This window comes from Drosophila takahashii, chromosome 2R, assembly GCF_030179915.1.
Source record: "Drosophila takahashii strain IR98-3 E-12201 chromosome 2R, DtakHiC1v2, whole genome shotgun sequence".
NCBI lineage: Eukaryota > Metazoa > Arthropoda > Insecta > Diptera > Drosophilidae > Drosophila > Drosophila takahashii.
In genome coordinates this window covers 38332948-38358020 of record NC_091679.1, presented here as the reverse complement: position 1 = coordinate 38358020, position 25073 = coordinate 38332948, and the positions used below count along the sequence as shown (strand labels likewise).

The 25073-nt window shown below is 42.5% G+C and overlaps 4 protein-coding genes across 4 annotated transcripts; 3 read left to right on the top strand and 1 right to left on the bottom strand.

The window, feature by feature from the left end:
* The first annotated feature begins 1896 nt into the window (after positions 1 to 1896).
* On the top strand, positions 1897 to 5104 carry aft (cap methyltransferase 2). Its single transcript, XM_017143758.3, has 3 exons — positions 1897 to 2028; positions 2083 to 2523; positions 2576 to 5104. Exons 1-3 carry the CDS (start codon positions 1987 to 1989, stop codon positions 4196 to 4198), a joined length of 2106 nt encoding a protein of 701 aa, XP_016999247.2. The 5' UTR covers positions 1897 to 1986; the 3' UTR covers positions 4199 to 5104.
* Positions 4189 to 4862, bottom strand: Ubc10 (ubiquitin conjugating enzyme 10). The gene has a single exon (XM_017143759.3). The coding sequence runs from the start codon at positions 4860 to 4862 to the stop codon at positions 4398 to 4400; it is 465 nt and encodes a 154-aa protein (XP_016999248.1). The 3' UTR covers positions 4189 to 4397.
* Positions 5105 to 5554: 450 nt separating the features above from the next.
* On the top strand, positions 5555 to 8887 carry LOC108058819 (ribosome biogenesis protein BOP1 homolog). The gene is made up of 5 exons (XM_017143761.3): positions 5555 to 5731; positions 5800 to 7114; positions 7734 to 8221; positions 8284 to 8579; positions 8641 to 8887. The coding sequence occupies exons 1-5, from the start codon at positions 5633 to 5635 to the stop codon at positions 8792 to 8794; spliced, it is 2352 nt and encodes a 783-aa protein (XP_016999250.2). The 5' UTR covers positions 5555 to 5632; the 3' UTR covers positions 8795 to 8887.
* A 689-nt stretch (positions 8888 to 9576) lies between these two features.
* Positions 9577 to 17737, top strand: Dhit (Double hit). The gene is made up of 7 exons (XM_044393186.2): positions 9577 to 11133; positions 12186 to 12510; positions 12697 to 12705; positions 14526 to 14603; positions 14668 to 14729; positions 14794 to 15082; positions 15235 to 17737. The coding sequence occupies exons 2-7, from the start codon at positions 12194 to 12196 to the stop codon at positions 15317 to 15319; spliced, it is 840 nt and encodes a 279-aa protein (XP_044249121.1). The 5' UTR covers positions 9577 to 11133; positions 12186 to 12193; the 3' UTR covers positions 15320 to 17737.
* The last annotated feature ends 7336 nt before the right edge of the window (positions 17738 to 25073 follow it).

Here is a 25073-nt window from a genome sequence, read left to right as displayed (position 1 = left end):
AACAAGTTTTTTGTGCTTTTGTATGTTGGTGGACTTGACTTGGACTGCTGGTTTTCTGGCCCGCTGAATGGGACTGGAATTGGAAGTGTAATCCGTCAGCGGTGGAGACTAATTGGCAACTGATTCCGAAGCCGAGCGGCGAGCTCAGCACCACACCTCGGCAATTGAAGAAGTTTCAATTAGTTGGCATTTGACACTCACACATGGAGAAGAAACGGGGATTGGACGGCGGTCCGTTGCCAGCTCACGCACACCGTCGCAGAGTGGGGGTGATACCTGTACGCGGCGACAGGTAGGCAATGGGAAAAAGGGAGGGGAAGGGGTACTGCCTGGCACACCGCTTAAGCCGCTTTTTAGCGCAATGCCGTCTGCCCGGAATATTAATGAACTCCCTTTTGAGAAAAATATGAAATGAAATAAAATTTTGTTGCCAACAATAGCCGTGTCCACGTCCGAGTCGTTGTCGTTGTCATTGTAGTTTCGGAATTGGAATTTGTCGAGGGGCCCAAAAATGCATTGGCCATGGCCAAAACGACAAACACGGCGCATGCGCAGCGATTGCTACTTCCGCTCGAAGAGATATAGAAGATATTGAAGGAGTAAATACATAGATCTTCCCGGGACGATTACCTCGAAGCGGTTAAAGAACGTTGGGTCGCTCTCGGCGCTTCTGTGAACCATCTATAGGCATTACATTACAGATATTTATGCGCGATTATACAAAACAGTCACGTGCCGGTCTTTTCTATATACATATCAGCACAAATACTGGTCTCGGGACTTACACCTATATGCCCGGACTGCTATTTATATGTGGGGATATATATTCATATAGAAAGGCGGTGAGCGTTACTCACGACCAGTGTCTGGAGCTCCAGGCAAAAGATTATTGGTATCCGATCCTTTCCTTCTGTCAGCTTTGGAAACTCATAATTTGAATATTGTTATTATTATTCATATGCACACGAATCACGTCCAAATGGCCATAAAGTCGGCAAAGCATGCACGTTTTAAGAAAGCCCATTGACCACGATGGTCGAAACTGAAATTCCGAAACCCCCAAGACATAACCACATTCCGACTGGGGATATAGAAATTCATATGGATCTGAGGACACCGACCAAGTCGCTCCCACAATTTCTCCCACTTCCGTCTTGGGCCCATCCGCATCGATAAAATTAAATTTAATTAAATATTAGTATGCACAATCGAAGCACTAACGGATGATGACCAATAGTTTCGTAACCAGGCAGTTTGAAGGCCCCTTATCTGTCGCCTGCCTGTTCGCTTTCTAAATAACTATCCATAGAACCGAAGAAATTAATTTTAATAAGCCATTTGGTATTTCAGGCACACATTCGGATTTCTACGGAAAATGCTTTGACGATGATCGGTTTCGAAGGTGAAAAGGAAGTTGTTTTTCTACAGGAGGAAACACTAAGAAAGTACAACGGGACATGGGAGTTTTTAGTTAGTTCAAGGTAAGGTTTAATAAAAAAAGTTGTAGTACTTTAAAATCATGTTCTTCTGAAGGTAGATTTTTAGATAATTGATAAAAATCCTTTTAAAAAATAATTTCATGAGACTTTAGTTTGGTAACCAATATTGAATATACTGGTTTTAGTTGAAGTTTCGCTTTGAATTTGATCGATTTTTAACAACTAAACAATAAATACTGTTAGTCATAAAACTTTTACATTTTGAATAGCAGCATCAAGCATAGCAGCATAAAATTAGGATACATGGAATTTATTAATTGTTCATCAAAGAATCATAAAACTTGCATATCTTTTTTAGTTTCAAAGTAGGGGAAATTCGTTAAATACAAGCGAAATAAATTCAAATTTGATACCCTAATCGATAGCATTCGCGGCTCTCCCCCGACATCGATAAAGAAATAGCGATGAATCGCGTTCGCTTCTGCCCATCTCCATTTTGCCGGAGATCGTTTTGTTATTGCCAATTGCCAATTTAAATTGCGCCGGAATGAGCTTTCATCCGCCTTCCCAGGGAAAACCACACCCAATGGTGAGTGGAGGATTGTCCCTATAAAACATATATAACCAACTAACCACTTTCCAGGCGGACTATCAATCTATAAGGATCTCGGAGTTGGAGCAGCTCTTCGAAAAGAAGTTCCACTACCAGAAGCCGCGGGGCAAAGAGTCCTGGCAGCTGCCTCCACAGGATCAGCCACTCTTCAGTGAGTTCTACCAATTCGAGGCGCTGCAGACACTCCGGGAGCAACTGAATGCGGTCAAGAGCAAGCTGAATGACTATGGAGTACAGGAATGGAGTGCCCATACCAACCGGCGGGATCCTTCGGGCGAAGTCTCCTGGCGCCTAAAGAACGACACCAAAGCGGAGTTTGTAACTGTGGCCTGGTGCAAGTTCTTCGAGTGCCTGCATCGTTATCCATTGGTTAAGAAACCAGTGGTCAACACCGTACATCTTTGCGAGGCTCCTGGCGCCTTCATTGCATCTTTAAACCACTATTTGCACAGCACATACCCAAAAGAGGAGGTGAGTATATAAACAGTCCTCTAACATATCAATAACTAAACTATTTTTACAGATTAAATGGCTCTGGCGCTCGACCACCTTGAATCCTTACTACGAAGGCAATGCCTTAAACCAAATGATCTCCGATGACAGGTTCATCTTCCACACGCTGGACAACTGGCTCTTCCACAAAGATCTCACCGGCAATCTACTGGATGTGGCCAATATTAAACACCTGGCGGAGCGTTGTGCTGAAGATTTGCAGGGCCAAGTGGATCTGGTCACTGCCGATGGCTCCATCGATTGTGCAGCTCAACCCGATTGCCAGGAGGAAATAGTAGTTCGTCTGTTCTTCGCCGAAGTACTCAGCGCCTTGAAAGTTCTCTCAAGCGGCGGCAGCTTCCTCGTGAAGATGTTCACCCTCTTCGAGGCCTGCAGTGTTTCACTGCTCTTCACGCTCAACTGCATCTTCGAGCAGGTGCACATCTTTAAGCCGGCCACATCGAAGAGGGGAAACTCGGAGGTTTATGTAATCTGTCTGAATTACCAGAAGGACACGCCCGGCCTTCCGCGTTTGCTGGAGGAGATCAAAGCCAAGCTAGCCCAGCCGAATGACACCATGGTGATGCCTCTGTTTGCCCGGTCCCAGATTCCCCAGGACTTTCTCATGCAGCACGAGATCGTCTGTCGTCTGTACATGAAGCTCCAAACGGATGCCATCGAGGGAAGCATCTATGCTTATGAGTCCAACGATCGGCATTATCTGCGGCACCTTCACCACTTGCGAGGACTCGTTTCCAACACGTATTATAGTCGCTATAAAGTGAAACCCCTGGAGGACAGTCTGTGCATCGTGGACAAGGAGGCAACTAGCAAGGCGCTCGGCTTCTCGGTCCCCGTCTACGGGGGATCATACACAGAAAGGGAGAACTTGAAACACGGTGACCTCCTCAAGCAGATTTACTGCTTGCGTCGCGAATTTAACCAACTGGAGAAGTGCCCCAGTGGCAAAACTACATACTCATATGTGAGGGATAGAGTGACTCCCTTGAATATTCACGTTTTAAGAGGATCTCCTGTCCAGAGCCTGCAGAGCAGTCTGTTTGCCTCTGAGCCCGTACTCCTCCTGCGCCTTCGCATCCTGGACACATTTGATCTCGATCCGGTTTGGCAATCCGCTCCCAAGTGCCAGTTGGAAAGCAAGACTTTAAATTATTTGCCACCCACTGAAAATCAAAGCTTCCACTCCGCTCAGCGATGCTTTTTCATAGATCTCCTCGAGGCAGTTCGAGAACTGCAGCCCCAGAGCATTGTCTTCCACAAGTTCCTGTTCCTCACCCACTATGCCGCCTCACTGCTGCTCTTTCTCATGGAAACCATTTACCAGGACTGCAGTTTCGATAGCCATCAATCGCAAACCCTTACGTTGAGTAAACTTAAAGCCACGGATACAAAAGACTTGGAAGAAGTGCTAAATCTCCTTAAGGATGAGCAGGCGGGTGCCATTCACAGCCTGCTGGAGATTAAGGAGCTGCAGAAGAACCAATTCAGCAACGCCCTCATCCAGCACAACAACAATGTGCTGCTGACCTGTTTCCGCGGCATGCTGGGCGAGGAATCCTTTCCCATGCCCCTGAAACCAGCTTCCAACTCGGAGGAGGTCTCTGCGATCCAAGAGCCAGCTGCTGTGTTTTAACATAACGAACATGTATTTCTCACTTGCATAAAATTACAGTGCTACTTTTACAAAACTAGGTACTCTGCCGGGGGGAAAACCGCTTACATGTTTCTCTTTGTTTTAAAGGATAGATTTTGAGGGTTCGAAAATGGAAATTAAATAACTAACTGAAAAATCACAAGACTAATGGGGGGGATAACATGGATTCTCCGCTCCGCTAGTCCGCCGGACGCTTTTCGCTGTGCTTCTTGGTGTAATCCTCGGCGTTCTTCACGAACTTCTTGCGATCCTTCTGGAACTCCTCGGCCAGCTCCGCGCGCAGCGGATGATCGGGTTCCGGCTCGTTGATCAGGTCCACCAAAGCCTGGACAACCTGGTCGGTGCGCGTGGCCGGCTTCCAGTTCTCCGTGCTGATGATGGGCAGGCACACCTGGCCCTTCTCGTCGATATTCGGATGATAGATCCGCGTCTTGAAGTTAATCTTGGGCGGCTTGAAGGGATACTCCGCCGGGAAGTTGATCTCGATGCGGAAGGCGCCCTTGTTGTACGGCGGATTATCGGGCACAATCAATCCCGTCCAGCGCAGCAGGTTGTCATCGTCCGCCTTGATGTCCCGGAAGGCCTTCAGTGTGTTGTCCTGCAAATCGCTTAATTCTTTTCGCAGGCGTCGCGGCGCAGTCATCGTGACGTCTGTGTGAGTGTGGGTTTTCTTTATGCTTCGATGTGTGTGTGTGGTGTGTGTGGCAGGGGGAGGGGGCGCTGCACTTTTGTTTGCCCTTGTGAGAGCTGCAAATCGATGGTGTCGCCAAACGGATGAGTAATGCGCCGGCCTTTTGTTCTTGCTGGCTTCCCAGTGCTCCAGTTGCCGTGTGTCACCTTTAATTTCCGCACTGGCCCCACAAAATCCGCACGTAAGTCTGCGAATTCCACTGAAAAATGGTTCGTACAAGAATCCCCCAATTGGCGTTAGGGTGTTTTTTCGGGCCTGCTCACACTGGCGCCTGCACAGGGATTACACTAGTCAACAGTGTACTTTTTATCCGTAACCGCTTTTGAATATTCAGACGTAAATTATTATTAATTAAATGACTGAGGAAACCAAAGAAATATATATCATATTTAAATGAAATATTGTTTAATAAAGGTAATATTTGAAACAACATTTTCTCGGCCTATTCCAAGAAAACGCTAGTTTGAATTAAACAAAATTTGAAGGACTTAATGAACATACAGTGTGTTCTAAATCTACAAAAGTTTGGGGAACCCCGCAAATATGTAGATAAGTTCTAAGATTTTAAAAAGTAACGGCTACCTCTATTTCTAGCAATTTTTGCAATCGATAACCAGCCGCAGTGGCGGCAAGCCAATCGATAAGCCACCGTTTCATTCGACTCCCATCGCTATCGCTGACTGCAACACGTGCGCCGCGTTAGTTTTGTTTTTCCCTCGAAAATGACCAAAAAACTAGGACTTAAACGCAAGGGAAAGGATTCAGAGCCCACAAATGAGGTGGCTGCCAGTTCCGAGGCCTCCGAAAACGAGGAGGAGGAGGTAAGACCGCCTGACAAGTGAAAAGAAAGTCAGTCCCAAATCACCTGCATGTGTTTTTGGTTTTCCAGGACTTGTTGCAGGCCGTAAAGGATCCCGGAGAGGACTCCACAGATGACGAGGGCATAGACCAGGAGTACCACTCCGATTCCAGCGAGGAGCTGGAGTTTGAGAGCGACGAGGAGGGCAACTACCTGGGCAGAAAGCAATCCTCATCGGCAGAGGAAGATGAGGAGGAGGAAGAAGATGACTCTGAGGAGGAGGCGGATGAAGATGACTCCGAGGATGAGGAAGAATCTGCCAGCACATCCAAGCCAAACAAATCCGACGACCAGCCCAGCAGCAGCGGTGCCGCCGCCAAGAAAGAAGCCACAAAGGAGCTGGCCAAAAGGGACTCTTCCAAGCCGGAGTACCAGGATTCAGACACCTCCGACGAGGAGGACATACGCAACACTGTGGGCAACATACCTATGCACTGGTATGACGAGTACAAGCACATCGGCTACGATTGGGATGCCAAGAAGATCATTAAACCACCGCAGGGCGATCAAATCGATGAGTTCCTGCGCAAGATCGAGGACCCGGACTTCTGGCGCACCGTCAAGGATCCGCTGACCGGTCAGGATGTGCGCCTAACCGACGAGGACATTGCCCTGATCAAGCGCATCGTTTCGGGTCGCATCCCCAACAAGGATCACGAGGAGTACGAGCCCTGGATCGAGTGGTTCACCTCGGAGGTGGAGAAGATGCCCATCAAGAACGTGCCCGACCACAAGCGCTCCTTCCTGCCCTCCGTGTCCGAGAAGAAGCGCGTCTCGCGCATGGTGCACGCTTTGAAGATGGGCTGGATGAAGACCACCGAGGAGGTGCAGCGCGAGAAGCAAGCGAAGCGCGGCCCCAAGTTCTACATGCTGTGGGAGACGGACACGGGTCGCGAGCACATGCGCCGCATCCACGATCCCGTCTCGGCGCCCAAACGCGACCTGCCCGGCCATGCCGAGTCCTACAATCCACCGCCGGAGTACCTTTTCGATGCCAAGGAGACCAAGGAGTGGCTGAAGCTCAAGGACGAGCCGCACAAGCGCAAGCTGCACTTCATGCCGCAGAAGTTCAAGTCGCTGCGCGAGGTGCCCGCCTACTCGAGATACCTTCGCGAACGCTTCCTGCGCTGCCTGGATCTTTACCTGTGCCCCCGCGCCAAGCGCGTCAAGCTGAACATCGACGCCGAGTACCTCATCCCCAAGCTGCCCTCGCCGCGTGACCTGCAGCCCTTCCCCACGGTCGAAAGTATGGTCTACCGCGGCCACACCGATCTGGTGCGATCGGTTAGCGTTGAGCCCAAGGGAGAGTACCTCGTCTCTGGATCTGATGATAAAACTGTCAAGAGTGAGTATATTATTATAGTTATATTAGGCCTCGGATTTTGCCTATTTGTCCATTTTTGGTCCGATTTTTACCAAAATTTCTAGGTAGGTGTCACATTTTTCAAATGTAATAAATTCGGATGCATATCGGAAATATGCAAAACATATGCATAAAATATCATATCATATCATCAAATTTTTAATGCAGCCCTCAGGTATTCTAAACGAGCAGCTTAGCCTATAGGGCCAAAAACTATTCTGCCCCTTTTACTATTTTTGCCCCCTTCTCGCCTACTCGTTGGAATTATAAATAAGGTTTCCTTGAATTTGCGAAAAAATTAGATATCTCAGAAATCGCGAAAAGGAACAAACAATTTTCTTCGTGTAAATTAATTTGGCTATGAAATGGTCAATCTTGAATAGTTGAGTTTTGTTTATATATTTTGCATATTTTATTCATATGCATTTTATGCAAATATGCGAAAAAAAAAAAATATGCCATTAATTTTAAACTATATTTTTATTGAAACGAACTTTGGTGTTTTCGGAATTGATCTATCTTTATCCTATAAAAATATGCAAAATCCGAGGTCTAGTTATATTGTTTTAATCTTCTAACACCTAACTTTTTTCCTTCGCAGTTTGGGAAATTGCCACGGGCCGTTGCATCCGCACCATTGAGACCGACGAAGTGGTGCGCTGTGTGGCCTGGTGTCCCAATCCCAAGCTCTCCATCATTGCGGTGGCCACCGGCAATCGCCTGCTGCTCGTCAATCCCAAAGTGGGCGACAAGGTGCTGATAAAGAAGACCGACGATCTGCTGGCCGAGGCGCCCAGTCAGGATGTTCTCGAAAGTGAACGCATCAAGACGGCGGTGCAGTGGTCCAATGCCGAGGCAGACGAGCAGGAGAAGGGCGTCCGGGTGGTGATTACCCACTTTAAGCCCATTCGCCAGGTAACATGGCACGGACGTGGTGACTATTTGGCCACTGTGATGCCCGAGGGTGCCAACCGCTCGGCGTTGATACACCAGCTGTCCAAGCGGCGCTCACAGATTCCATTCTCCAAGAGCAAGGGTCTCATTCAATTCGTGCTCTTCCATCCGGTGAAGCCCTGCTTCTTTGTGGCGGTAAGTTGAACTAAAAAATCCTTTTCTAGATTTATTTTTCTAATTTTAACTTGCTATTACAGACGCAACACAACATTCGCATCTATGATTTGGTTAAACAAGAGCTGGTCAAGAAGCTGCTGACCAACTCCAAGTGGATTTCGGGCATGTCCATTCATCCCAAGGGCGACAATCTGCTGGTGTCCACCTATGACAAAAAGATGCTCTGGTTTGATCTGGATCTGTCCACTAAGCCTTACCAGACCATGCGACTCCATCGCAATGCTGTTCGCAGCGTGGCCTTCCATCTCCGCTACCCGCTCTTTGCTTCTGGCAGCGATGACCAGGCTGTGATCGTCTCCCACGGCATGGTGTATAAGTAAGTGGCTATAAAATCCTTTTTGACTTTCATTCTTACCAATTTCTGTATCCTATTTCAGTGACCTGCTGCAGAACCCCTTGATTGTTCCCCTTAAGAAGCTGCAGACCCACGAGAAACGTGACGAGTTTGGCGTTCTGGATGTCAACTGGCATCCGGTGCAGCCATGGGTCTTCTCCACGGGCGCCGACTGTACCATCCGACTATACACGTAAACTAGGACCATAAACCCTAAGGTAGTTTTGTTGGGTCCCGACAGTTTTGTGAAATTTCTATAGTAAATAAAAACATACATTAATTTTTATTGATAGGACACCTTTTCATTGAGCTTGGTTTTGAAACAAGTTTTACAATCATAAAGAAGCAACCTGATTATTCAGATAGCTGAAATTGAATAAATTCATAAATTGTTTCTCCTAGTGGAACTATTTATATTTAAATTGCAATATAATTTACAGTTTTTCTCGTACCAATACCTTTAATTTAATTTAGCACCCTTTATGATCTGAAAGTTAGGACATTTACAGACATTTAAAAAACTCACTAGATAACGAATTTCGCTCAGTATAAATAACGGTAATCTTCCATTTTGTTTACGTACCGGGTTCCGAAACAAACGGGATCCCGAAATCAAAGTGAAAATGCAACCCTGCTGAAAGTTTCGAAGTTCTAGCCCCAAAGCTTTATGGGGGGAATTCCAGTGGAGCAAAGAAGAGTCCCGAGCTTTTTTCTCTTCTTCCGACTCGCGCACATGTCTTTCCGTTTTTCACTAGCTCACTCTCTGTCCCTCTCTCCTGTGTGTACCAGGAATTCTAACTGTATAGCTATGCCGCCGAGCTTTTGCGCTCAGTCCACCTTTGGAGCCCCCCGCTGCTCCCCCTCCCCCTCGCCACATTCCACCCGCCATCGCCATTATCTCGGGGGGTTCTCGGGGACTCTCGGGGGCCTCTCGGATGAGGAGCGCGCGCATTGGAAAATCAAGAGCTGGCGAAACGGCACTGCTTGGAAATCAGTCGCCTGCCTTTGCCCAAGCGGAGAGAATCTCGAGTCGCTCGAATCGACCTGTCGAGGATTTTGGCTTCTGGTTCTGGTTCTGTTCTGGGTGCTGAGCAGCCAAAATCGCAGAGCGCAGAAATCGAATGGGAAAAAGCGCCGCCATAGCGGGGGCCCCGAGAACGAAGGAATATAATAAAATATGGCCGAGGGCGAGATGTGATGTGAAAATGTGAAAATGCCAGTCCAGGCCATCGAGTGACCACGAAAATTGCAATTTTCTCCTTACAATTCGTATCCACCAAAAAAAAACCAAGAAAAAAACGAAAGAAAAAAATCAAAGCACAAGCAAAACAATTTCGGGGCGAAAGAAAAAAATATATACAAATATACACATTTCGATTCCAATTCTAGTGGCAAAAATTCGTATGTACTCGTCGTCGTTGCTCCTCAAAAACATACATACATACATACAAACGCGTCCCCCTTTTCCCGCCCACCCAATTGCCACCCAAATCCTCAAAAGAAAATACGTGTGTGTGTTTGAGTGAAAATATGAACGGAAGCGTTGGTGAGACAATAAAACCGAGAAATACAACAAAATAATAAAATAATATACTAGATAGCTAGATTAAGGCAATGGTCAACAAAGGAACAAAAGCAGCTGATTTGTGATTTGTGATAAGTGCAACGCAGTCGCTTCGTGTTACAAGTGCAATTAGCTGCTACATGTTGCAGCTGTTGCAGCAACATCAGCACGAGTGGAGAAAATCACGCATACGCCCCATCCGCCCAACGAGCAAAACAATGCGCTCCACTTAGCCAAGTTGCGTGTGGTACAGTGGTACTCCAACGCACATCCGCATATATGCCAGTGTAATGACTAGCCCACGAAATAAATAAAGGCCAGAACAACAACTGCGACGGGGGCAGCTCCAGCTGCTCATAAATTTCGTAACGCTTGTGAAATGTGCCCCTTGGTGCACGGGGCAATTCAATGGAATCGCTAGATTTTCGCCCGTAAATCCAGGGCGGAATATGTAAATGCCGTAGGCGCCACCACTTCCTCGCTAAAAAGGCTAGCAGCACCACCTTCAACCACTATAAGGATAACTACCTATACCCACTACTCGAAAGGTTATCTGAAAAATCTAAAAGAATTTCTGGAATTTTTGGGCTTGTAAAATCGCCCAAGAAAAAGCTGAGAAAAAACATAAAATTAAATCAAATAAAACAAAACGAAAACTAAAATTAAGAGCAAAGAGAGAGAGAGAGCGCCAGAGAGAGTGGGAACTTTCGATAAAAAATTATTAGCAAAAACATAAATACGTAACGGCCTCGTTCTCCCGTGCCCTCCGCCCCCAAAGGAAATCCCAGAGAAAGAGAAGCCGAATCGAAGAAAAGAGCACCGGAGCGAGCGGGTGAGTGGGTAGGTCAGTGGCAGTGGGCGGTCCGCCAGCTGGGGCAGCACCACCATCCCATCACCACCCAACACCCAGAACCACCTTCACTTCCATCTCCATCAGCACCGCCAGCGTCAACCTCAACTTTCAAAGGGCAGGTAAGTGCACACGGAAAACATGGGCAGCAGCAGAATCAAATAGATCAGCAGTTTGACATTTAGGCTTACTCCCCCGGACATTTCTTTTTTCGGCCTTTATTGCTTTTTAATAATTTTGGAACGTGTGCTAGAATGTTAAAATTTCTAAATGATTTTTAGGCGTATTTCCTAAGATTTTTCCTATTTTCGAATTTAATAGATTTTGTATAATTTAGAGAGGACTACTTACATATTGACAGTTCTTAATTATAAACCAAAACCTCTAGGAAAAGCATAGAATTCTTTTTTAGTTTTTCGAAAAAGTTGTTCATATTATAGTTTCTAAATAAGCTTTTATTGAAACAGAATGTCAAATTCAAATGAATTTATTACTTAGACTATATTTTGAAACCGGATTAGTTTTTTTATTTTAAATGATTTAAACGAACAGATAAGAAATTCCCTAAACTGATGGATGTGCTAACGTTGTTGACGTATTAAAAGTAATGGAATTAACCTGTTTGAAAAAATGAAGGAGACTAATTACAGTTTAATTTACTTAATTACGGGTAATTATTGTTAAAATTGACCAAGAATTTAAAGTAAACTCATTTTAGCATTCCAAATTAAGTGGTCACCGTTTTCTAGTATCAATATATAGTAATGTTCTTATTTCAACTTTCGAGGAATATTGCCGAATTCTATTTGACATGGAATTTACTTTTGGATTGTTATTGTAATAAGAATTTTAACATAATATTTAACTTTCGAAGAAACATGTTACAATATTTTTTAATACTTGATGGTAGTGTAAGCTTAGAAATTGCGATATTTATTTGAATCAGATCCCAGAACAGCATTTCGTTCATGTCAATCTAATCGACAAAACATTTACTAAAACAAGACAATTATCAACTAAAAATGACGCTAGTTTGATAGATAAGAAACCTTCGGGCATGACAAACTCCAAACGGGTGACGAATACTCGCAATATTTTTCTCTGAGTGGTACCCAAACCCCAACAACCCCACAAGCCTGGTTTATTAACGCTTCAATTTGTTCCTTTATTGCAGGTAGCGGCATGTCCTGCACCGTTTCGGAGCTGCCCAGTGGCTGTCGATTGCGCGGCATGACTGCATCCTCACAGCAGAGCGCCGCCAACAATAGTGGCAACAATGGGAATGGGAACGGCAATGGCAACGGGGGAGGGAGCGGCGGGGGCGTCGGCGGCGGTGGTGGCAGCAGCTTGGGCGGAGTATCGCCCACCGTGGGCGGCGGCAGCGTGGGAGTCGGCTCCACGTCCAACGTGCTGCAGGAGTCCAATGCGGCCACGTTGCAGCGACCGCAGTCGCAGAAGCCGTGCTGCTTCTGCTGGTGCTGCTGCTGCTCCTGCTCCTGGTGAGTATTCAGTTCTGGTGGCCTATATGCTCACCGTTCAAATCCTCTGACACGAAATCAATTTCTTTCTCGTTACCGCGCTGCCTTGACTCAACGTTTGGCCACAACAACAACTACCAATGGCAATACCAATACCAATACCAATACCAATACCTATACCTATACCAACCACAACCGTGACAACAGGGCCAAATGGTAAGTACCCTCCTTAAGTAGTCATACTTTTGAACACTGGAAGAAATACTGGTACTGCTTGGGCTTAAAATTATAAATCCTAACTAATTCCACACCATTTCTGGTATAATTTGTACTTATTATTTTCATAACAAATAATACCTGTACTATTCGTTTTTTATAACAATGGGTAACAGTTTATAATAACTAGTTACTAGTTCATAATAATATTTAGAGGATCTTAGGTAAAATAACGGTGCAGTTATACAACCTATCTTGTTTAGATATACTTCTTATTTAGGAAACAGTCTTTAAAAAAATTCAACAAATTCCAGATTAGTAATATATCATCATAATTAGTTATTAGTTCATAATAATATTTAGTGGATCTTAGGTAAAGTAAAAGTGGAGTTTTACAACCTATCTCTTCTAAATATACTTTTTATTTAGGAACCAGGGTTTAAAAAAAATTCAACCAGTTCAGTTCATCAATTCAGTAATATATCATACCCTCCTCAGTAACTAGTCTTTTAAGTACCAATTTATTTTTTGAACATTACTTCCCAACCGTGTACCTAGTTTCTCGCAGTGCAGTCATGGATATGGCCACGGTTACAGCTATGGTTATTGCTTTGGCTTTAACTATTGCTTTGGCTTTGGCTATGGCCACCGACATGGTCGTGGGCTGGGATTGGGATTGGGACTGGTAAAAGGACTGGGAAGTTCAAATGAAAGTGGACACGGACAAGGTGGCCTTTCTCCTGGCAGCTGGCAACGCTGCTGCTTTCGAAAGCTCTCTCTCTATCTCTCTCTCGCGGACTTTCTCCGCTTTCTCTCTTTCGAAACACTCTTTAACGGGTGGCTCTTGCTCTAAACTTTCTCCCTCGTTCATTCACAATTCCGGGAGCAAGTCGTCGGGCAGCGAAAAGCTCTCTGGAGGGCACTTTTCAAATCAAATATAAATAAGTATGTGGCGGCTCCTCCGCGGACTCCTCCAAGTGTTGCATGTTTTCGTGAATGAAATCGAAAGTCTTTTTCGACCCACCGCCAACTGGCAACCCCCTCCGCACCTTTGTGTGCCCAAGAGGGCACAGAACCCCAAAAAACCCAGCACACAGCACCCGAAATCCCCCCAAAAAAACCCCGAGCCCCCACCGCTCCTGGCCACATATAATTTGATTCATATATAGACGAGGATATATGTACGGTTGTGTGACTTTGATAAGGTATTGGGCCAGCGAGTCGCTCTGATAACTGGCGACCAGATAAGGGAGCTTTGTCAAGTTCGAGTACTCCGGTGCTCTGTCTCCGGGCTCCGAAACCCAAAACCGATATGACATTAGCCTATCTACAGTGGTCACTCGGGAATCTTTATATCACCTTCATTTATATGGTCTTCAATATTTTTTATCTTTCAAGTTTGCTTTACATAGAACCACAATTTCTAAAATGTTGAATTCCTTTTTCTTTATTAATTAAAATTTTTGTCGATTGCTTAATTAACTCTTCTTAATTTACAAAGTTACGAAAACAACATAATACTTCCTCCATTAATAGGCACTGAATTTATGTATACATTTATGTTATGATCCGAATCTCGGAATCCGAAAGTTTTTTTTTACTCTGTAACATCCGTCCTACACCTAAAAGCTCTAGTAATCGAGCGACCACTGTATTTACATATTTATGCTATTTTGTGCCAGTTAAAAATGAGTCAGGCCGAGCGGCAATTCAGCAATGAATAAAATTGTAGTATACTTTAAAGGGTGATTGATGAGTTGTAAAATCAAAATAATCGTCATTTAACAAGCGCCCCTCTGTCTTTTTGCTTATCTTTTTAGTCTGGCCATCAAGAATGCCGATGAAAATGCCCCCACGAAGCGAGATCTGGTGAATGCCGAATTTCTGGATGGCGAACAGTGAGTTTATGCAAATGAAAAAGTGAGAAAAGCGGAAAAAACTTACATTAATTGTGCATTACAGACCCACACTGGAAGAAATCCGCAGCTGGGGCAAGAGCTTTGACAAGCTGATGAAGAGCACAGGTGAGCCATTGAAAAATGATTTCCAGATCTATAGTAATTTCTTGATAAATGTGTGTACTTCCAGCTGGTCGAAAGGTGTTCCAGAACTTCCTGCGCAGCGAATTCAGCGAGGAGAACATCCTGTTCTGGCTGGCCTGCGAGGACCTCAAGAAGGAGAGCAGCGCGGAGCTGGTGGAGGAAAAGGCGCGACTCCTCTACGAGGACTACATCTCGATCCTGTCGCCCAGGGAGGTGTCGCTGGACTCGCGGGTCCGCGAGATCGTCAACCGGAACATGATCGAGCCCACGACGCACACCTTCGACGAAGCTCAAATCCAGATCTACACACTGATGCACAGAGACTCATATCCGAGGTGAGTACGGTTGAGGAAACTTACAAGATAGTATTGGTCTGATCTATGATCTATCACCTATGTAGACATCTTTAAAAAATTTGAAATATTTAAATTACTTTATATTTATGGAACAATAACTAAATACATTATTTTTCCGCATTTATTTATAGATTCCTAAACTCGCAAAAGTTCAAGACACTCGCTCAACTGCAAGACAACTCGAATGCCGGCTCCAAGGCGGATAGTCCCACTTAGAGAGGATCGCTCAGGAATCCCAAATCGGATCGGATTTGGATCGTATTCAGTTGCGCTGTGCTGACTTCCGTTGTTGCTCTCTCCATTGGTATTTCTCTGGTACTTTACGCCCCCGTCGCTGCTGCAATTGACTAAGCAATATGTATCCATTAGTAGAAACCATTTAAACGTTTTGCCTGCAGCCCCAAACATTCGAATCCCTGGAAGGGCGGGGGCACCCAGACGATATGCATTCTACGTGAAACGGATCCCTTCTCTCTCTCTACCTATACGTTCTAGTCGTTAACTAACCAAAGAGTTAAGCACTACAAAAATTGTTTATACTAAGGAGCTGGTTCGACCACAGAAAGCATTTTCCAAACCAAACAAAAATAGCCAGAAAGCTAATACGAAACGAGCGACACAAATAGCATCTATTGTAATACTAGTGATCTAAGAGACGTATTAATCAAATGGCAACAAAGATTACGGAACCCGCTAACCGATAAGTAAATTTAAACGTAATCATAAACCGCTACGTAACAGAAATACTTTTTCCAAAAAATAACAAAAAAAAGAAACAAAACAAAAATCTTTTTAAACGTATTACATGCATAACTTTATAAAATTATATATACACACCAGCATATATATATATACTGATATATATATACGGATATATAGAGACATTTAACTTGACTAGTTTTGAAATCGTTTTAGGTCATACGAGTAATGACATCGAAGCATTTTGTAAATACAACAGCAGACGGCAACACTTTCTACTTTCTTATGAAAACCCATTTAGGATCAAGTCCTTTCCTAAGCAAATCTTACCAAGCCCATCATGAGCTGTACTTTGAGCCAGACCAGAACAGACCATATGCATAATTAACGTGTACTATATTATTTCGATGTCGAGCTGATTTCCAAGTCGAAAGAAGAACGTTTCGCAATATCACTGCCAACAAAAAAAAAATCAGAACTTCGCAAGAGATATATCCTCTTATAATGTATTATGCAATTGTTTTTCTAGAGACGCGGAAGTTCCAAGAGTTTCCCCAGCATTATACCCTTTCTGCATTAAAAAATATATATGGAAAAACAGTATTATAAATAACAAAAAAAAGTGAAACACAAAAGTATGGTTACATTTAAATTTTAGTAAGAAAGTTGTCGAATTGAAAACTAAAAACACAAAAAAAAAATAAAATAAAAAAAAACAAAGAGTTTATAAGTAAAAACACAGAACAAGCAGAAGGACTTTCGGTTCGAGCCCTGGCAAAAAGTTAACAATGTAATTTCGATCTTAAGTTGGTTTCCTTTAACCTTAGGTTGTCCGTGTTGAGGCACAATATTTTAAAGTACAAGATTTATATGTGTACCTTTGTTCCGGGAAGCAGGAAATGAATTTTCGTAGCTAGTTGGTGTGCGTAGTTTTAATGCATCTATCGATACCAATCCTCATCCATCACACACTCTGACATGAACAAAAACAGAAATACAAACTTTACTAGCATTTAAGCATCTACCAGTTCTCCTTATAAAATATATCTTAAAATTCAATTGATTATACATGTTTTGCTTAAAACTCATTTAATCAGGGGTAACCCAAAAATCTATATGCACTTAAAATCAAAGTGTAAAGGGCTTAAGATACCAAAGTAATGATTTTAAAATGTCTATAGATTCTTGGAAACACCCTACATAAGTTCCTATATTTTTATACCAGTTTTGAACCGTTTCAAGATCCGATTTCCGAATCAAATAAATCACATAAGCACCTCTCCGTCTAAAGCTTCCGATCTAGTCCTTAAAAACTTGACTTTTACGCGTCACTCAGGCTGCTACTTGGAATTGAGAATTCGACAACCGCTTTTGCATTATAAATAAAGAGATCGGCGAGATCGGCAGATCGGTACCCCGAAATCCAACGTCAGTTTCCATGGTTTGTTAAATTAATTTTAGGCAATCAGGTTAGACACAATGTCCTGGCTAAAAAGGACGCGCGGAGGGAAGGAATGTTTGTTTGTGAATGTTTCTCTTCGGTTTCTTACTTTGCAGAACGGACAGATGATATAAGACTTTTTGAATAAAAAACACAAAATATATAAGTACATTTAATACGATTGTTGTTTGTTTAGTTTTATACACCGCCACACTCGCACACACAAAACACACGCACACACCGATACATGCATATATATACTACTTAGCGGTATATGTACAAAAACGTAATCAAGCATTAGTGAAAAGTTTCGACCAGTTAAAAACCATAAATTAAATTTATTACAAAAACAAAAATCACCTAATGTGTAAACGCAAAAACGGCAAAATCAATAAATACAAAATGGATTAAACTAAGCCTAAATTTAGTTTTAAACATTTAATATATTGCAACAATAAACCGAAATGAAAATAAAACTCAAATTCAAACTTGAAGTACACATGCTTGTCAATGGGCGCCTGGGATTCCGCATATCCGTTTAAGTATATACTTTCTTCTTCGTTTCCAAAAGCCATTTTAGTTTTCAAATAAATATCACATTTAACATCAATATTATGATTTAATATAATTTTTTTTGTATTTTATAGTTCATACATAGAAGAATCCTAGTTCAAACCGATTTTTAATCAGGCATACTATTTCTAGAGGAGGAAGACATTCAAATTGGAATTGTTAGAGGTTGGTAAAGCATTTCAGCAAATAAAGTCAAATTAATTACTAAGTAAGAACTTCTTAAATTTATAAGAACTTATACTTATTAATTGTTTTGTCAGAATTGTCTGAAATGCTCTGCCAACCTCTAACTTTTGCAATTTAAACGTCTCCTTCAAAAAGTAGTCTGCCATTATTGAAGAAGTTCTTTGTTATTATTCTAAATTATCAATATTTTCGGAATTGCATTGCGCAACTTCTAATTTCAGTTCGATTGCCTTCATCCTCCTGAAACGGCCTTCCTGTTAGGGTCCTATTAGCTGGAGGATTTAATGTATTTCTGACATTATAATTCGAGTTCCAATTTTTTTCATCTTCATAATGTTTATCATCTGAAGACTCGTTCTTGACATTATGTACTGCTACTATGTTACCCCCTTGGTTTCTTCCTGCCTTTTTTCTTGGTCATTCCAAACCTTAAAATTGTAAAAAATTAATATTATTATTATTTAATTCAATTTTTCAATTTTAATCTTTTATGAAATTTAATGCTGAAAAATATATGGATCTTATGAGTTGCATAAATATTAAAAGAAAAAAGAAACAACGCCATCTATTCTCAGAGAAAACTCAATTCATGTTTTTCTAAACAGTATTTTTACCTCAAATAATGTACTTTTTACAAATGCATTTTACACGACGTAGAAAACAGAAACACCGCTGTAAACCAGGTGGTAGGTGCTGCTCCAAACCGTTCTAAGCCGCAGTTCCACGCGTGCGCAGCGCCAAAAGACAAACAGAGACGGTCAGAGCGAGTGAGAGAGAGAGAGAGGAAGCGAGGGGGAACCGAAGGGGGGGAGCCACCCTTTACCGTGGCGGAAAGCACACAAGCTCCGTCCGTCCAGCCGTCCGCCGATCCACACGACACAGCGCTGATTGCCGCCGCCTGTCGAGGTGAGGTTGTAGGAGCTGAACTGAGGTTAACCGAAAGCCAGGCCCAAGGAGCGAGCGAGAGGGGTCGGCAGGGAGAGCGGGACAGAGAACGACGGAGGCTGTGCGGCAGCTACTTGGCGTATTCGATTGTGGTACATGCACAACTATTTTACGTATGCCACACGGAGAAAAATGAAGTTACTTACTAAATTCGTTTTTAAGTTAAAAAAATTAAATATTTTATTATTAAAAGTCCTATTTGAGGAGCTTGTGTGTTGACAGGTCCGAGGTTTAATAGTGACTAATGACATGGCAAACAGGGATGTGAAAAGTTGACAGTTCAAAAGTTACATTTAACAATAGTTCAACTTGACAAAGTAAGTTGGTGGCAATCATGTTTAAATTATGAAATTGTCTAACACCAAAATAATATGTGGTATATCTAGTATATCTAAATATTATGAATATTTAAAAATTATACTCTTGCTTAGAAATCAATTATTCGATTTTATTTATTAAGAATTTTTAAAATGAATGCTTATAAAAAAAACACCAATTTTTTTTTGAAATTTTCTTAAACACGAAATGGTATATAACTGTTTTCTTAAGAAAATGTATCTTTGAATATGTAATTTCTTGCAGTGAAGTCTCTCGGCATGCGGCGATCTCTCTACCTCTCTCTTACCGTTGTGTGTATTTGTTTCTCTACCTGATGCCTGATTGCACTACCACTTTCACGCGGCTTACAAGCCGAGTGACAACAACAAAAACAGAACAACAAGACGGCGAGTTCGAAAGCGAACTGAACGGAGCAGCGAATTCGAATTTTCGATGATGAATGCAATGCCACAGAAATGAACGCAAAGTCGAGTCGGGAGATACGAAAGGCAGGAGCGGTTTATCCTAAGCGAGGGTGGCTCTCTCTCTCTCTCGAGCTCCCTCCCCCTCTCTTTCGGTCGCAAGTGCACGGTGAAGTGGAGGTGGAAGGTTCGTTGCCTAAGTCTTTTGTACCTGCCTGCGTTTTGGCCTCTGCAGGTGCACCCACACACACAGGGCTACCTGTGTTTTTCGATCGCCTGCCTTGGTATGTGTGCTCGGGAGTGTAGAGACAACAACCATCATCGATTCGAATGAATTTGAGTGGCGCTGCGCTGCCGGCGTCGCTGCCTCGCCGCGTTCTCCTCAATATCAGTTACGAAAGAGATGAAACCATAAAAAGCAATAATAATCGAGCGCTCTCTCACCTGCGCACAGCGCACACGGACAGCACCTTGCCACCAATACATCGAAGCACCGCAGACGTCGACAGAGGTGGCAGCAGCAGCAGCAGCGGCGGCGGCAGCAGCAGCAGCAGCACATTCAACAGTTGAACAATCTCCAATTGACTCTTTGGGCATTATAGCCGAGAGCCGAGATCCAGCGACAGCGACGACAAATTTTCCGCGCACACGGAAAGTCAGCAAGTTAATACACCGATAATAATATATACCTATTCAATATACAAATCTGACTTATCGGTTTTACCAACAACAAATTGGTCTGTGAATACGCGTGTCTATCGATCATAGCGAAAATCCACGAAAATTATACACCAAACAAACAGCTAAAAGTCGCGCTTAAACTTTTTCGAAATTAAATAAAACACACACACGAATTTCAGCCACGAAGAGGAAGAGAAGGCTGAAAAAGCGAAAAAACCGCGTGTGTGTGAGTGGGTTTCTGTGTATCTGTGTGTGTCTCCTCTCGGAGAGCGTGAGCTGAGCTTTGTGGCCATGCGTGTGTGTGTGTGCGAGCTGGAATGAGACGCCATCAAAGCTGAGCAGCGAATAAAAAAATGCAAAATAAAAATAGTGATTAATAACAGCAGCCAGAACCAGCAGCAACAACAATGCTAGTGCGGAAAAGCGCGTGAAAAATAGTGGAAATACTCAGCAAAAACGAAAATAGTAACTAAATTTATTAGTTTGAAAACGCAAATGCCAGGCGAAACGCCCCCGAAACGACCCGCCCTCTGCCCCCCAACTTTGCGCCTTTCAGTGTTCAGCAGCAACAGCAACAATAACAGCAGCAGCACCAGCAACATGAGTAAAAACAGCAGCAACATCGAATGTTAGGCCAAAATGCAACAACCGAAAGCAACAAAGCCAGCAAGCAGCAGCAACAACAACAACAACAGCTCCACATACCACAAAGAGTGGCATATTAGAAGCGGCCAAAAGCAGCCAGCCAAGAGCATTGTGTAAGCCAAAGCCAAAGGCCCAGAGAGCCAGGCTGAAAAGCCCCCCAGACGCACAACAACAACAGAAACAGCACAAAGAGTGGCGAAAGGTGCACCCACCAGCAAAACAGCAACAACGGAGCAACAACAGCAGCAGCAGCCACATTTCAGTTCCAGCTCCAGACTCCCAGGTTACAGACTCCTCAAACTCCCGACTACAAACTCCAACTCAAGATCCAGCTCCAGTTCCATCGATCCAGCGATCCACTGTTCCAGCGTGCTCGAGTGCCATAGATCCTCACCAAGTGCCAAAATCCGCATCCTGATCTGATCCCGAGAGCTCAAGGCACCCGGCCCAAAAGTGAGTAGAGTAGTATTAGCCTACCGAGAAGTAATTATAAACGCATCACGGCTTTGGCAGCCCTGGTCGGCTCAGGGAGGGATTATACACTGACAGAAATAGCACCTCTTGACTCATTAGCATTTCGGCTTATAGAGATATTTTCGGGAGATTACAAGACAATGCTTGGAATTCCCAAAAGTGAGCAATAAAATTGGGTATTTTGGGCTTGCTTAATGAATAGGGAGGTTTACTGCCCGGTTATAAACTCGAAAAATGTAGTTCAAATTCAAATCTTTAAATTTAGAGGGTAGATTTTGGGATTTTAATTGGAATTTCTTTAGAGCACATATATAATTTTTAAATTATAATAGAATTTATTGAAGCAGCCTGATTTTTACCAAACTTTTTGAAATAATGATTTGGTTTCAAAAATTCAAGTTTGTAAAATTCGAAATAAGTTATTCATTGTAATACAAGTTCGATTTTTTGGCTAAATTGATACAAAGGTTTTTAAAATCTTTTGATATGAGGCTTATCATATTGGATTACGAAATCCACTCGAAGGTTTTTAGTGCCGAATTAATCTGATATGGACATTTTTCATTTAAATGTGTTTATATAAACATAACTTAAAAGATAATCCATAACAGATATTATATGTTATTCGGAAAATTTTCGTTTCCAAAGGACGTCTTTAAATAAACGAAATGTAAATTAAATCTCGAAAAATATTTTATACATTATTTTATTGGAAAAATTTTCGTTTCCAAAGGACGTCTTTAAATAAACGAAATGTAAATTAAATCTCGAAAAATATTTTTTTCTTAGTATTGTTGAAGTTTTGTTTTGGTGTCTTCAAATACAAAATAGTATAAATTGGACTCTTTTTAATTCCGTGTTGGCCAGTGTTCTTTGGAAAGCCTTCGTCTACAGTGGACACCCTGTATGTTGTGCAGACGTAGCCTAAGACTCTTTGGTCCCAGCCTCAATTTTTGTTGTAGCTGTTGTTGTTGCTGTTTTTGTTGCCGTTGTCGTTGCCGTTGTTGTTGTTCCTGCTGCTGATGTTGTGTTGTTGGTGGTATCTTTCGCGCACACATTCCTCTTTGTTTGGTTTTATTTTGTATTTCGTATTTCGAAGTGGCCGCTGCGCAGCGGCAGCGGCAGGTAAGGCGCACAGGTATTGGTGTTGCTGTTATATTGCCGTTGGGCTGTGTTGTGTTGCCAACAATAATGCCGAGCTAGAGCGGGAGAGTTGGCCATAAAGAGCGGGAGCGAGAAGGGATCAAGAGACGCCTCTGGTCTGCCTCTGCCGACGTCAGCGTCGACGGCGACTGCGACGCCTTCTTGTTCGAAAATCGATGATGTTGCCCAGTGTTTGTGATTACGTTTTCCCCTGGACTTTTGTGCTGCCTTTTGCTCTTTTGCTCTTGTGTTCTCGGCTTCTTTTTATTATGATTTTTATTTTTTTGATTTTTTCCCTTCTTTGATGATGGTGATCAATTTGGGGCTGCGATTATGGTACAGTAAAATGAACATCTACGCAGCACACACACACCTTCTCACCGGCGGACAGACACACAGATACATTCAGCCGTGAGATACACACGAACACAGCGGCACATGTAACCCACACACAAAAAAAGGGGGAACTTCGTGAGAGAGTTATTTTATTTTCGTGTTCGTGTTAACGTTTATTGTTTTTCTTTTCTTTAGCCTTTCTTCGTTTCTTCGGGCCTTCTTGACTCCGTCTTGCAGCCGTTCCCCACCCCTCGACACACCTCTTCACCCCCTCCCACTTCTTGCACGCCTTTATTCCCCTGAACATTCCCATTCCCATCTACACGGGGAGAAATTGAAGCATTTATGAGCTTATATTGTAGGAAATATCATTAATATATTATTTTTTTATTTTTTATTTATTTTTATTTTTGTTTTTTTTTTTTATTTTAATTATATAATTACTATCTAATCAGTTTTTAACTTTTAGGGAGATTATAAAATAATAACCCATACAGAAATTCATTATTCTTATTATTAAATGCTATCTCGATCGTACAACTTATTTTTCTTATTTAAAATAATAATAATAATTAGTTATTAAGGTAAATATGATGTGATCTTTCTTCAAAGTTACGATAATGATGTAGTTACATTCTTTCAATTCACTATTTTAATTACAATTTTTAAAACATTTATATAACATTTCTTTCCGTGTACCATCTACCAACTCCCAGTCTCAGTCTTTGGCTTTGGTTATTGATGCTCTGACCGTTGATGTCTTAGGGTTACGCTGCGCATTTCTTCTCTTGTCTTTTCTCCACTTCTCCGCTCTTCTCTTCTCCTTCGCCCCACCATTCTCCCTAAGTAAGGTAGAGAGACGTAAAATCCAAATTTCAAATTATGTCAAATCTTAATGGGATTTGAAATAGAATTGCTTTTGGTATTCACTGTGTATCTTAAATCGGTGGTATTAGGGGGGGAAAGGTGATCAGGGGGAATGGGGGATAATAAAGAACGAATACCCATAGATCTTGTTGTAGGCGTTGTCTGCATGCAAAGGTTAGATCTGGGGTTTACGTTCACATGTGGTGATTCCAGTCGATATAATCGAAGAAAATTAGTAATGATTGTTTTGGGGGAAGGTTCATTTACTGTGCATAGTAAACATATCAATGACTTTTCAAGATCTCTAAAACCCAGGAAGCCAAAGTAGGTGGACACTTCTTGTCACAAAATTAAAATGTTTGGAAATATTAGTTTAATTTAGGTATATGCTAGTTTATTTGTTTCGACACTACTATTTCTGATCTTAGTAATTATAAATCACTATCTACGCAGCTTCAAGGAAAACCAACTGCAAATTTAAATATTTCAAGGTGCAATAGTTATAAATATGTAAATTGCTTTCGCCACAAAGGATTTCCTTATAGTGATTCAATATTGCCGTAAATCTGTCTGTGCTAAGATAGAAAAAGTTTTCTATTTAGTTTGAACTTGATTTACGATTTATTGTTTAGCCAATCAATACAGTAATTGCCCATTAATTTCCTATCATTACACTTGTGTTGGACGACTTGTTATGATGATCGAATAGCTGTAAATCTTACGCAATCAAACGTACTTTTAAATTATTTTATGTGGGAGTGGGAGAAAAAAAGTAATTTAAATTGGTCAAATCTTATTTGCATCGGTATACATTTATTTCCGGCTATTTGTTACAATTTGAAGATTTTATAAAATTGGCGCCCCCGGGTGGACATTTAAAATACAAAGTATTTTCTTTAAGAAAGTTTCTATACTGCCCCCCACAAATCTCTTCTGTGAGATTAATTGGGATTATCTTCTCTTCATCGCTTCCCTTTTGTGGGCATAATCTATACCAGCAGCTACTTTTCTTGTTGCTGATTTCTTTTGCACCCACCGTATGAGTGATGGGTCTTGGCCAGAATCCATCTATCTGCCAGGTCCATTGCCATTCTCCACCATTCAAGCGGCAAGTTGGAAAGTTTTGGTTCGGGCTGCAAAGCCCCGAGGGTCTTTCGATGGTCATATATCTGACCCAGTTCGATGGATGGATGTGCGATGGGATCACTTGCTGGCCGGGGTGTTGATGTTGGTTTAATTG